Source organism: Leptidea sinapis, chromosome 36 (assembly GCF_905404315.1).
Source record: "Leptidea sinapis chromosome 36, ilLepSina1.1, whole genome shotgun sequence".
Classification (NCBI taxonomy): domain Eukaryota; kingdom Metazoa; phylum Arthropoda; class Insecta; order Lepidoptera; family Pieridae; genus Leptidea; species Leptidea sinapis.
The window spans coordinates 8,482,280-8,496,834 of record NC_066300.1 but is presented as its reverse complement, the minus strand read 5'-3'; the positions used below and the strand labels follow the sequence as shown (position 1 = coordinate 8,496,834).

Genomic DNA, 14,555 nt, shown 5'->3' with positions numbered 1-14,555 from the left:
TAAGCTTGTTTCTTACGCTTTCACATCTAAACCACCGAACCGATTTTGATAAAATTTAGCGCAGAGATCTAGAGCTGGATTTTTTTTATTATTTATTCTATTGCAAAATAATAAATGGAGAGGTTGAAATAGGGGATTGCAGTTTGTATGGTAATTCATCATTATCGAAGATAAAACCATGAAACTGTATACAGGCACTTGATAAGAAATAATTTATAAACGTTCGAGCGTTTTTTAAACTTGGACCTACATGGAGATGAAATCCACAATGACAGCGCTGCCAGCAACAGCGGAAAGAACAGTTTAAATGTGCATTATTTGAAAAGTATCCTAAAAGATAAAAAAAATGCGCAAAATAACTATTCAACGCGGACGAAATCGCGGGTAAAAGCTAGTCATTTATCAAGTGATAAAGATTTACCTAACATTGTCTTAAGGAGCGGTAATGGGTTTCTTGCAATTCTTTAATTTCACCACAGCTCACCATTTCTGAACTGGTGGTAAAATGACATTATTAAGTGTTATCTCTTGACTTAAACGAGAGGCGGTGATCACTTACCATAAGTGTACGCTCATTTATCGTCCAATCCCGTAACAAAAACAATCAATATTTTACCTTGAATTATTACTTCGACTTGCCTGTTAATTTGCAGAGCCTTCGGTTCCAACTGTACATAAAAAATTGACGACAAAAGCCGGAAAAGTCTCCGCGAAAGCAAGTTGCTCGATTGCACAACAAGACCTATTTGGACGAATTGCCCTTTGACGAAGGTTATCAAGCGATCATAAAGGGACGGTAAGACCACAAATATAAAACGTTCACTATATTCGTTTCTGTGCTATCATATCCACCGGGTTCGAAGGCTACGTAAAAAGCAGAGAATACACCGAACATTCGCCGCTCCGAAACTCTGAGTTCGTGAATTTATCAAAGAGGATGTAAATACTACGAAATAAGAGGCAGGACTGCCTAAGTAAAAATTTAAATATAGTTTAGTATGAAACGTGCAGTGATTTCAAATAGTAGTTATAATTACAGTATGGCGACTGGCGATGAAGTATAATCCGGCTAAGGCTAGGCGTAGTGGATTTCGGCTATCTCCGTTTTTTCAAAAGATTATAGCCTTCATCTGTTAATCTATCAATGACTAGACGTTTCGTACAATCGAGTGAAACGTTTTTTTCTTAGAGACTTTCGCTAGGCTGAATTTATTGACAATATTCGTTGAAATCAAACCATAAACAAACACATATTCATTGATGTCAAAGAATAGACAATTATGAGTATTAAAAGTATAAATACATTTTAAAGTTTACCACCAAATCGGAAAAGGTTGAGCTTTAATGAGAAGAGCTGACAAGTAACTTATCATTTTACAGATTATTTTCAAGTGATGCAACAAAAATACTCAAATGCAATGACTTACACGAGTTAGTTTACAAATAAATGTTAATTAATTAAAAAAAAAACCCTAGAGTTATAAAGGGTAAACAAAACAATAAAACTTACATGTTAGTTGTAAAGTGATGCAACAAATAATTATAGATACAGGACCGGGAATTCCCGGTACATTTTGCTAGGTAAAAAACCGGGACACAATATGGAGGGACAATACACCAGTGGGAGGCACCTTTTGCACAGGATGGCGGCTAGATTATGGGTACCACAACGGCGCCTATTTTGTCGTGAAGCAGTAATGTGTAAACATTACTGTGTTTCGGTCTGAGGCTTAACATCTTATGTCTCATGGTGACGAGCGCAATTGTAGTGCCACTCAGAATTTTTTGACCTTTCAAGAATCCTGAGCGGCAATGCATTGTAATGGGCAGGGCGTATCAATTACCATCAGCTCCCGCTCGTCTCGTGCCGTATTTTCAAAAAAAAATATACATGAACCGGGGTTTTCAGAAAATAAAAATATGTTGTGTAATAACGTTAAAATAAAAGTTAAAAAAATCATTTGGTACTTTTTTTGTAAGCACGTAGTTATATGGCACATTTTGGAAGTTGGTTAATTTTATTTCTTTATTTGGTTAATTTTCTGTAAAGTTAAATTTTATTGAATGTGCTTTATTAATCTCATTTAATTTTTAAAATGTTGATTGCTTCAAACTTTTATTAGTGAACTTTTATGTTTTAGTGATAGAAATAGGACGATTTCATTCAAATTTCATTTTTTATTTGATTATTGAAAGGCATATCTATTGTATTATTTAGTATTCATTAGCACGACTCACGGACCAGCCATCGCCTCCACCATTCCAAGAAGTGTTAACATGTTACTTATTTTTATTTATTTTATAGCTGTAATTACAAAAGAGATAAATAATTATTGTGGTAATTACATGCTTCAATTACTAATTTTATTTCATCTAACACGTTTTAACTTTCTACGGGTTTTAAAATGATCCTAATATCAGTAAAAGAGATAAAAAAATCATCTTATCTGAAAAAGTTTACATTTCGGCTGAAACTGAAATAAACCGAAGATTTACCCCCTTATTCATAATAGTCTGCTAACTAAAATCATTGCTAATTCTCACTCTGTCTTCTTCTATTGACCTAAGTCAGAATGAGAAATAACACTCCTTAGCGGCTGTTTAAAGTTAGCTCATTTAGTTAGCGGACCATTATGAATAAGGGGGGTTAATATCAGTTGAAAGTTCTATTTCGGTCGAAACTTAAATTAAGCTGTAAATATAAATTAATGTAACCTTCGATTATTTTTCCAATTTGAATCTAACTTCATCTATTTGTCATTTAGTACACCTATGCATAGATCTGGTAGTTAGTTATATCATTAATTATGAGTAAGAGCAAGCTATTGTAACAAGGAGTTCTTATCCGCATATAAGAACTCATTGTTCTATGGTTGGCCGAAAAGTAAAAGAGTAATTTTTGATACGAAGTTCGAATATTGACGCGAATGAAAAAGTAATTGAATAACGAGAGAGATGAGAATAGAAATGAAGTAAAAAACGATCCCGCGTGTGAGGGAGGAACCACCCGTTACACTATATTAGATATATATATATAAAAATTAATTGCTGTTCGTTAGCCTCACTAAAACTCGAGAACGGCTGGACCGATTTGGCTAAATTTAGTCTTGAATTATTTGTGGAACTCCAGAGAAGGTTTAAAAGGTTGAATAACTATGAAAATACTCGGAATTAAATAAAAACAACAATTTTGATTTCCTTTAATGTGTCCCCCGTGCGTCGTTCAGAAATCAAATAAAAATGAGAGTTTAAAATGAATAATTAATTAGAACTTTTATATCTTTCTAACTTTCTTAGGAGGTAAAAAATAAAATTCCTTAAAACACGGGTAATCACTTAAAAAAGATTCCTTTTGTTTGTTTTAAGTTTATTTTATACAAAAAGTTTGGTCTTTTATTGAGGCATTGAGGCAGTAGGAAGTCTGACGGGTCAGCTAGTTAGATATAATATTAGAAGAGACGCTCCACGGTTAAAATATTTTTCCTCTATAGGAAAAATCAACAAAGTAAATCTAATACCGTTTTCCTAGCAAAATAACGCAATATTTAGAGTTAATTGATAATCATAGAGCGAGGTCACCTTAATATTATATAGTACGGGGAGATATCGACCTCCATCCATCTATTTAATGTCTGAAAATTCAAATTTCTTTTTTGGACAGTTGGGACCTTCATTTAGGTGACAAATCCTGTGTCACAAGATCCTGCTCTTCCATATGTATAATCATTAAGTAGGTTCCTAATCAACATTAATAAGGTGTGGGTGTGTGTGTGTGTGACGATGTGTGTGTAAAAAAGTAAGTGTTTTATATCAACGTATTAAAATATTTTTAATGTGTAACTAGATAATAGAATTTCATCAAAAATAACATTAAATTTGATTTGATGGTCATACTGCCACATATGAGGGGTATATCGCGTGCGGCCGATGCGATGGTTAGTTATGGACATCACTTAGCAGGTCCGCCGTGTGAACGCGCCCTAATCAATTTACAATGAACCGGCTCGCGGCTGGCTGCTACAAAACGACGCGGACGACTCAAACATCTTTTACCCACCCGCGCCTCCAAACTAGTTTGACATATTCTAATGTTACGCTAAGTTACATAACGGGCTCCATAACAGGCAATAAACTCGAAATACGCTCCGCTCCAACTCGACATAAATAACTTGCTTAAGGCGAAGAGTAAGCAGAAAACACGCAAACATGGTGTTTTTAGACAAATTTTGTGGTGAAAATATAGCATATCGAGCTATGATCATTACTTAATCCTGTTACACATATCCTTAAGTCTTGTTTGTAGTTTGCTTATGCCTGCTGTTGGTTATAGTTCACACTCCTGAGTCTTTTTGAACTACCACTTTTCTTTGCAGTTAAACAAGTTTTTTGGGATGGCGTGACGTATTTTTTTAATACTACTCTCAGAAAAGTTATTCATATAGCTTTTATTTTTTTGTGCAGGTACATTTATTCAGATTAGTAGTGAATAACGAGGATTGTAAGTAAATAAACTATTTTCCACGCAAGAATTTTGAAAATATTGGCTTTGTTACATAGATTGCGAGCCGGCAGCCGTGAATTCATATCGCTCAAGGTCGCTAGCATTTAGTGTCGCCTTAAACTTAAAACCGAGTCGAGCTCAATCGCCACCAGTTCAATATTATACTTTCTTATTTTCTTGACACTCATAATTATTTATTTAGTTAGAAGGCCTTGGATATATTATATACTCTTTTATATAATATATCCAAGGCCTTCTAACTAAGAAAGAGATACAAACAATAACATAAGATAACTTTGATGCTTAAAAACCTATCTTAGTTTCAATCTTACATTTTTTAGTATAATGTGCTTAGATTAAGGATTGGTCTCTAATGGTAATACCCCCGCGTTGGCGTATTCGAGCCAGTCTCGAACAATGTGTGACGTTGACGTGCCACATGTTCTGTTAAACTTTGCTAATAATTGAAACTAAAATGCCGGGTTGCGTAGTAAAACTTTGTAAAAAATTATACTTCAAGAAATAAGAAATACCTACACCGGGGTCACTTAACATCAGTAAGTATGTTGTATTTTATTAATTTCAATGTAAAATAACACGAAGCGTATTTTACAAAATTTGAAAGATGCCACGCACACAAGCATCTGATAGTTGTCGTAATAAAAAAGCTATTGTTCTTAGGTAGTGCGGTACCGAGTTGAAGCGCAGCGGAGACCAATCCTTAATCTAAGATAATGTCATTAACATAATAAACAGGTACGTTTATTGAACGCTCTTACGGCGAAGAAAAACATCGTGAATTCTAACTCAAAGGTTGTGTGTGAGATTGACCACGTGGCAATGAACTTGAACCAAGTATGTTTTCACGGGAAATAGGCCGCGATTCATTTAGGATTCGAATCCCGGTAGGTGCACACATTTATATGATGAATATGGATGTTTGTTTCTGAGTCATAGGTGTTTATATGTATTATGTGTGTTTAAGTTTGTAGATTGTATTAAATATATCGTTGTCTTGTACCCATAGTACAGGCTATGCCTAGTTTGGGGCAAGATAATTTGAGTAAAAGTGTGTCAATATTATTATATTAATATTATTATACGTAATTTGGTATATTTTTACTTGCCAAGCATTAAATCAAATCATAACCACTATATTCATCTAGCTCAAATAAATGACACGTTGACAATGTTATTCGTTTGCGCTTTCTGCCCTTCTTCTCTATGTAAACTCACTAAGACTAAACTTTCACTAACCCGTACGCGACAACATTCTAATTAAAATATAGTTTATTAAAGTTAAAATATAATAATATTACTTAATACAGTATCTGTGTAATAATTAAGTTTATATAACATAAGGTAACCACTTAGTTAAACACACAAATTAAATTTGAAAACAAAATTTATGAACGATGCGGAACTTGAACCCGCGGCCTCTCACGTTCCGTGCGAGCGTTCTTCCACTGAGCCAACCGTTCGAGTGCCGTATACTAGTAAATTGACCTAAGATGTCGTTAATTAACAAATAGGTAAAATACTTGGAACAAATAAGTAAAATGAAATCATTGTGATTGAAAATTTCATTTTATACAGTTTATTTCTATTCATACTGTTTTATCTACAAATAAAATACTAATATTTAACACTTTTGAAGGTTCGGAACTGAATCTATGCCTCTATCAGCTGACAGTGGGATAACGCAGCTGACATTTAACACGCACATCATGCAATAACCCTTTTACTTGGTATTGGGTGAAACCTGAAAAGGGTTACAACGCGATCAAGCTAATTACTTATTACTAAGCTGAGCCCTTACGTAACATATTAATGTATTGTGAAGACGTTGTGAAGCCTAAAAGTCGAAAAATAACCAGTTAATATTAGTATCTGTTGGAAAGCGACAAAGTGGACTAGTCGACTTTCTTATAAATGCAGTTCGAACTATCGCGGGTCGCCATGTGGCCGTGATATAAAATCATTTTTGTTGAGGTATCAGAAATTCCTGTATTACCTAGTAAGTTTTAAAGTAATATCAACGAGTGACAACAATTTGGTCATGATTAACAAACATTACACTTATCATAAAGGTAGTTTACTAAATAGATCTAATATATAAAATTCTCATGTGCGCATTGGGTAGGTCTGAGAATCGGACAACATCTATTTTTCATCCCCCTAAATGTTAAGATCCACGCCAATTTTTTTGGCCTTTTTTTTAATTTGTTTGATTACGAGTCAGCATTAAAAAATACATACAACTTCAAATTTTCACCCATTTACGATCAACAGTTACTTTTGTATCGCGATTTTAATATCGGCAATACAACGTTTGCTGGGTCAGCTAGTATTCAATAAAAATATTCCGTTTGGGGTAAAAGAAGACAAAGCAGAGTGTGTCAAGCGAAGCAGAGGAAGAATGGAAAAGATTAAGTGACCCTTTTAATATTGAAAGGGTAGAGGAAACTATTAAATAGTCATGTTAGTCAGTATAAACAAACATAATATATTACTAAAACTAGATAATTTTAGCAATAATATGTGATTTTAAGCTGAGTCTTCACTAAACTCAGCATAATGTAATTTTATTTGATAGTACATAGGTATGAAAGCAAACATGCCCGTTCAATAACATCATAATAACACAGACCACATTTTCACATTAATTATGTCTCAATAAGTTTCTGTGAGTATATTTTTTTAAGAGCTATTATATTGTTGAGTATCTTGCCAAGTATTTTTAAAAAGCCTATTTGAATGAACTAACAATATTAAAATAAGTTTTATCGTAAACCCTGTGTTGAAGTCCTAGCAAATACAATTGCCGTAACGTTATCATAAAAAGCTCTCATAATACACATATAATCTTCAAAGGTACATAAAAAGGAGGTAAAACTTTCTCAGCAACATTCCTGTATTTATCCTTAATATGACTGAAGGACTAGTATCCATAGTTGATTTTACAGTCAATGAAATGAAAAAGCGAGAGAGTAAAAAGAGACCGACATGATTTATTTGGTTTAAAAAATGAGATAGGAAGCATTATAGTCTTTTGGTACCAGGCGATCATAGTTTAAGAAGAGATTGTCTTATGTATGATGTGAGTATACTTTAATATATTCTCAGATCATGTACACAACATAGAACAACATAGACACTAGGAGAACATAAATATGGTAGCAGTGATAGTATGTCTTTCATAGAAGTTGAAATCATGTGTCATCATAGCAACATGTACCAGGACTTCATAAGCAGTTTAGAGGTTCATGCACAATGCAGGCAATTTCTCTTCTGACATGTTTAAGATTATAAAAAGCTATACAAGGATATTATTGTTATGGATATGTTTAATGCGGCTTTACAAATGCAAGGTGAAGAAAAGGGCATCAGTGAATATATAGTGACTTAGTCAAGCAAGTTGATAAGTAACACAGTATATATCTGCTGATAGCATTTGACCTCAATCCTATATCATTTTTATATTATATATATAAAACATTAGTATCTGATATTTTATGACAGTTAAATGCACTTAAATCTTGATGTGGATTTAACAATTCATGATTACATAACATATTTGTTTTTAATAAAATAAATCCAATGTTTGAAAAAAAAGGTTAAGATAAGAAATTTACTTACAATTCTGTTTGGTCAGTTGAGACTCCACTGTCCGAGCTCGAGCTGCTCAGACCCTCAGGTTGCAAAGTATTGTTGGTGCAAAGGTTAAAGTCTGGCATAGACGCATCTAGGAAGTCAAACGATCCTTGGTCCAAAGAAAATATATTCTCAAGAAGATCATCGGTAGATGCCTGCCAGGCATCAGACTGTAACAATAATAATGTTAAGCAATAAAAAACTTAAGAAATGATAACAAAACCTAGCATTATCTTAATCTGGTGGAAGTGAATACTAAATGATAATGTACATATACAGGGTGTCCCGTAATCAGTGGACCAACGGGATACCCGTGATAGGGGTGGTCATCATCTATCGAAAACACCAAATTTTACTGTTCTAGGGCCAGTAGTTCAAAAGATATGATTTTTTAAGCATTATTTTGAAAATTCTACCCTTATCAACACAAAAGTTGAAAAAAAATATTTTTTATTTTTATTTTGCCCTGTTTCTTAACTTAAGGTGGCTGAGGAAACATGTGTCTTCACAATTAAATCCATTTTTGTGAATAAATATTGCCAAATTAAAAATTAAAAACCAAAACATGCGCAAATATCAAATAACTAAATTTGCAACGTGATGTTTGAAGCAAGCTAGTGCAAAAAAAATGTATGACAGCCTTGCGGACCATTATTTAAAAAACATCTGCAGTTCATACTGATTCCAAAAAGGTATAATTAATCATTATTGTGAAACAATAAAAGACAATAATTATTTTAAATCAACATTAGATAGCAATTTCTTGGCGGAATTTACAATAAAACAAAAGTAAATAGTTAGAATTTTTTTATTTATTTCTTATAATAAATGTTCGAAATGTCTTCCTCTTACTCTAAGGCATAGCCGGCATCTTCTTATAAAATTTCTTTTTAAACTTTTTAACGCCCTTTCATTATTTTTGACTTTTTCACTCACCACATTCAGTTTTTGTCTTAGCTGTCTTTCGTTATCGTTAACGGTTTCATATACGGATTCTTTAAAATATCCCCATAAAAAATAATCCAATGGATTAAGATCAGGTGATCGAGCTGGCCATGGGATTGTACCTCCTCGTCCAATCCACCTACTTGGGTAAGACTCGTTTAAATATTCCCTCACTTGTCTGCAATAATGAGCGGGTGCGCCATCATGCTGTAACCACATCCTCTCACATACCTCCTGTGGTACATTTGCTAATAAATTACTTAAGTCATTTCTTAAAAATTGCAAGTACCGAGCACCATTAAGCCTCGGTGGGAGCTCAAATGGACCAATAAGTTTACCATCTAAGATTCCAGCCCACAAATTGACTCCAAACTGGTGCTGGAATCTATCTTCTCGTACAATACGTGGATTCACAACAGCCCATTCATGTAAATTATGAATGTTAAACACTCCAACTCTTTTAAAACACGATTCATCGCTCCATAATATTGAATTGAAAAATAGTGGATCTTGTCGGCATCGGCGAAGCATCTCTGCACAAAAATCTATCCTCCGTTGATAATCAGCAGGTAATAGTGCCTGCACTCGTTGAATATGATAAGGGTATAAACTGTTTCTTTTTAAAATGCGATGTACTGTTGTTTTTGCTATACCAGTACGTCTTGAAATACGACGAACACTCGTAGAAGGTTCTTCTGTCACTTCGGCCAGTATTTGAAGTTCATCGACTCTTCTAGGTCTTCCCACGTTGTTTGCAGCTCCGGGAATTCTGCCTTCTAAATACGCGTTATTTACACGGAGAAAAATTCGATGATCCGGATAGCGGTCGCGATTAGGATAGCGCTCACGATACGTACGGGCTGCTTGCCGAGCGTTTGCATTACACAGACCGTAAATAAAATACATCTCAGCATATTCACGAGGAGTATAGGTATTAGGCATTTTATAAAATCCGGGCAAACAGTATCCAAATCACAAAGACAAACAAGGTCCAATTCAAGCGTCAGTCACCAAAAAAAAGAGTCGTAATGGTAGCGAAGTAAAAAACACGTGTGCAGCTACGAGCTATGAGCAAGTCTCTGATGAAACTAAGAATAATTTGAAAAATTAGGGTGTGGGGATCATAGGCGTCGGCCAATAGGACCCCGTAAACGAAAAAGGTACCTGAGCGAGAAAGAGATAGCATATTGTGTTATCTCTCTCTCGATAACAAAATAATTCTCAGAATAGATAGCGCTTAAATGTTTCTCGCAATTGGAGTCTAAAATTGGTTATTAAGTTATTTTTTTTGTAAAATGTAATATTGTTATACCTTTTTGGAATCAGTATGAACTGCAGATGTTTTTTAAATAATGGTCCGCAAGGCTGTCATACATTTTTTTTGCACTAGCTTGCTTCAAACATCACGTTGCAAATTTAGTTATTTGATATTTGCGCATGTTTTGGTTTTTAATTTTTAATTTGGCAATATTTATTCACAAAAATGGATTTAATTGTGAAGACACATGTTTCCTCAGCCACCTTAAGTTAAGAAACAGGGCAAAATAAAAATAAAAAATATTTTTTTTCAACTTTTGTGTTGATAAGGGTAGAATTTTCAAAATAATGCTTAAAAAATCATATCTTTTGAACTACTGGCCCTAGAACAGTAAAATTTGGTGTTTTCGAGAGATGATGACCACCCCTATCACGGGTATCCCGTTGGTCCACTGATTACGGGACACCCTGTATATAACATATTTATTTCTTAACCTTGAAATTGTGCTAACTGTATTTATTGTAAGAACTGTATAAATGTAATAACATGTAGTTAAATTATTGACAACAAATTGTAAGATAAACCAACATCTTCCTTACATTGTAATTAATCTAATATATAAAATTCTCATGTCGCGGTGTTTATTTAAACTCATTCGAAACGGCTAGACCAATTCTTATAAAATTTTGAGAGCATATTGGGTAGGTCTGAGAATCGGACAACATCTATTTTTCATCTCCCTAAATGTTAAGGGTGGTCCATGCCAAATTTTTATGAGTCAGCATTAAAAATACATACAACTTCAAATTTTCATCCATCTACAATCAACAGTTACTTTTGTATTGCGATTTTAATATCGGCAATACAATGTTTGCTGATCAGCTAGTTTAAGTATATAATTGTCACCATGAAGCTTCAATTTAGATGGAGCAGTGAAAGTGCAGAAGAATCTTGTGATTCTGACTTTATCATGCTAAGTTAAACAGATCCTCAATGCAGTAACATAGAATGTTATTTAAACATTAACTAATTATCATTGCTAGGTGTATCAATAAAAATTATAAGAAAGAATAATTATCCATATAAATTATAACATATCTATTTAACTTGATATAAGCATTATGTTCCAGACCTATATTTACTGTGGGTTGTGTCATTAATGTTTAATAACCATAGCTTAATTAACTAATTAATACCATAATAACATCACAGAAGTGTAAAGATAATCTAATAATTCTCAAACAATAACTTATTAGCTAAAATATCTATTAAAATTTATTGAATTAGGCGTTACTTTGCGGAAATCTATAATTATACAAATAATTTAAGTTTTCGTAAGTGTTAATTCCGCCAATATTTGTTTTTGAAACAATTGGACACATGTTTCGCCTCTACACGAGGCATCCTCAGGACGTGTTGTTAACACTTAAGAAAACTTAAATCATTTGTATACAAATATCTATTGTTAATATACACCAGATATAACTAATGTAAGTAATTCAGAACATCAACATATTAAACAGTTTCCAGAACACCTTTTACTTGGGATGTAGCTTCCTTTCATTTGTGCTCTGATCTGATAAAAAGTGAAAGTATAACTCTCTGTGCATAAGTAACATATTGCACTTACATATTCAATGAAATAAAAGATAGAATTTTTGATTGTAAATATAGAAAATGTTTACTCTCTTATTAAATGTTAATTAGATAGATTGTTTGTCTAGTGAGCTCCATATATTACGTGCATTACTTAGCCGTACTTCTTCCAATTTTGGTCAAATCAATTATTATTCATATGAATTAGCAATATATAATGCTACTAAAAAAATTGCTGAGTCTAAGGTTTTCTGAATAAAGGTTGTTTGGGTTTATCACATCCATTTAATTTACAAAACTGAAACTTCTTTATTTGAATGGAATGTCTTTCTCTCTTAATTTTTTCGTTCATAACAATTACGTTGGCACAATTATCATTTTATCTTTTATTATTACAGTATTTACATATTTTATTTAACCGTAATCATCACAAATTAATCAAACAGCCAAACACAGTTCAAAAATTGATAAGGAAATTTGTTTAAGCTTGCATAATTTATGCTAAAAATTAATAATATAAATACATAGTCACATTACAAAAATCCAATCAGAAAAATTATTTACCTCAAATAATGATAAAAGATCTAGTTTTTTATCCATTTTGGCTATTGCATTTGTATTTCATCAACACATTAACAACACACAACTTGCACTACAGCCACAATATGTATAAGTTTGAGTGTCAAACTGTTTGTAAAAATATTTATTTATCATTAATATTCACTATAAATTAACTAACATATGGAATAGGCACCGACCGCATGGTGCCTTGCTGGCAAGTACACTGCACTCAAACTTGTTTAGATGATATAACAATATACTTGGTTGCGTCTTGCGAGTGATAACTGCAAAGTGCAAACACGCATTCAAACGCGTATCTTGCTACCAACTAAACGAGGAAAATCCGTGTCGTAGAAAGAATTTAAATAATTAGTTAATTTAAATGAGGAGATCGTTAGTAAAATACACCGGCGCGCTAGCCACGTCCTATCCAAAAAGTAAATGAACGGCTAACGGTAAAAGTAGAAGCAATTGCTCAGAGCAAACGTTCACGAAAGCTGTTTTACGGCTTTACCAGTTACCCCGTCACGATTCACAGATCCATTGCTTCATCATTATTTTACCGAAACACTCGTAATACTATCACTTTTTGGTTGACATTACAAGGAGAAAAACACTTTCGGTCGCAGTTGTTGTGTTGCAAAAGTAATACATAATTAATACTTACCATAATGTTATGATGGAAACTATCCATTTTAATAATTCAACAGGTCACTTTAATCAAAGTTTGATCTTTTCTTGATAGGTACTCCAGTCCCCAATATTTATCCGACATTATAGGTATTACTGATATAACTTCAACAGCCTCACTTGCATAGTACTGTAAGCCGCTGAGGCAACATGATAACACTTATATTATTATTACTTGTATTGATAAAATTTATGTCTGCAATTCATAATTTACCACGTTTTGGGCTACTAATTTAATCTAAGTAATAAAACATAGACTTTTAGTAAATAATAAATATAATAATTATTTATTTTCTTTACGGCGACATTGTAAATGAGTAATCAGTAATGACAGCTATTTTGATTGACACCTTCCAAGTTCCAACGTGGAGAATTTAAGGCCACTCATCGCATTTTCATTGGTTAATAATATTTAAACATGACATATATGACATAAAACTTCAAATGTCAAAATGCTATTGACGCAAACGTAGATAAAGTATATTAACTCGACGCGTTCCGGGCACTGTAAGCCTTGATGTTTACTACTAAGAAATTGACATAGCTTTCAACTCGATGGAAGATGCTGGTTTATTATATTAAACAAGCCATTGTAGTTCAGCCTTAGTAAAGCATTTATGAAATGGAATATTATTTTCAACTAGCCACTTTAAAATTTGTAACTTGGGACGTTTGTTAACATGTATCACATGATAATTAGCATTATCCATCACTTTAAGACTGGGTTCATTCAAATTGGATATTAATTTTAATGTAACCATTTTATGAAATTGCTTCTATTCATATCATCTGCTAAATACCAACAGTCCATTGTTTACAATATATGATCCAGCATGTACTGTAATGTGCTAAATCAGGTAATGACCTGCAGATATTTTTCTGATTATACCGGTGGTTGACGGGACCTTGCCAGGATTTTTATGTGTACCTATAGGTTTGGTGAACAGATGTTGCACCAGTAAAAACTAAAATTTTTCATACCAATCGCTTCTCGTTGATTGTTCTGAGAAGTTTATGTCTCCATACACTTATTTCAGGTCATTAATACATTTTTATGCTACAACTGACGAAGTGTTTCTCTGCACCCATTAAATCATATATATATTCTCGCAGATCTGTAAGTAAGCTTGTTAGTTTTTTAACCGAGTTCAAAAGCGACGTCGCTTTATTGTGTGTTTTCTACTGAATTTATAACGGGGAGTGTTCTGAAGAGCTGAATAACCTGATTCCTGCCGCTGAATGGGTTTAAAAACTTAATAGAAACTATATCACGATACATTTAAATTAAGCTACAGTTGATACAATTAAATTTTTAGACAACCCAATACTTGAATCAAATAAAAAATTAAT

The 14,555-nt window shown here is 33.1% G+C and overlaps 1 protein-coding gene across 2 annotated transcripts in view; it reads right to left on the bottom strand.

The window, feature by feature from the left end:
• Positions 1 to 13,527, bottom strand: part of LOC126975443 (uncharacterized) — a 33,972-nt gene extending 20,445 nt beyond the window's left edge. Inside the window, exons 1-2 of one of the 2 annotated variants that reach the window (XM_050823337.1) lie at positions 13,183 to 13,527; positions 8,141 to 8,325 (exon numbers count right to left, since the gene is read on the bottom strand). In XM_050823337.1, the coding sequence (XP_050679294.1) occupies positions 8,141 to 8,325; positions 13,183 to 13,209 (212 nt within the window). In that variant the 5' untranslated portion in view covers positions 13,210 to 13,527. Of the gene's footprint in view, positions 1 to 8,140; positions 8,326 to 12,518; positions 12,946 to 13,182 lie in introns of those variants that run through there. The other variant, XM_050823335.1, reaches the window with a different exon arrangement.
• Between the last annotated feature and the right edge of the window lie 1,028 nt (positions 13,528 to 14,555).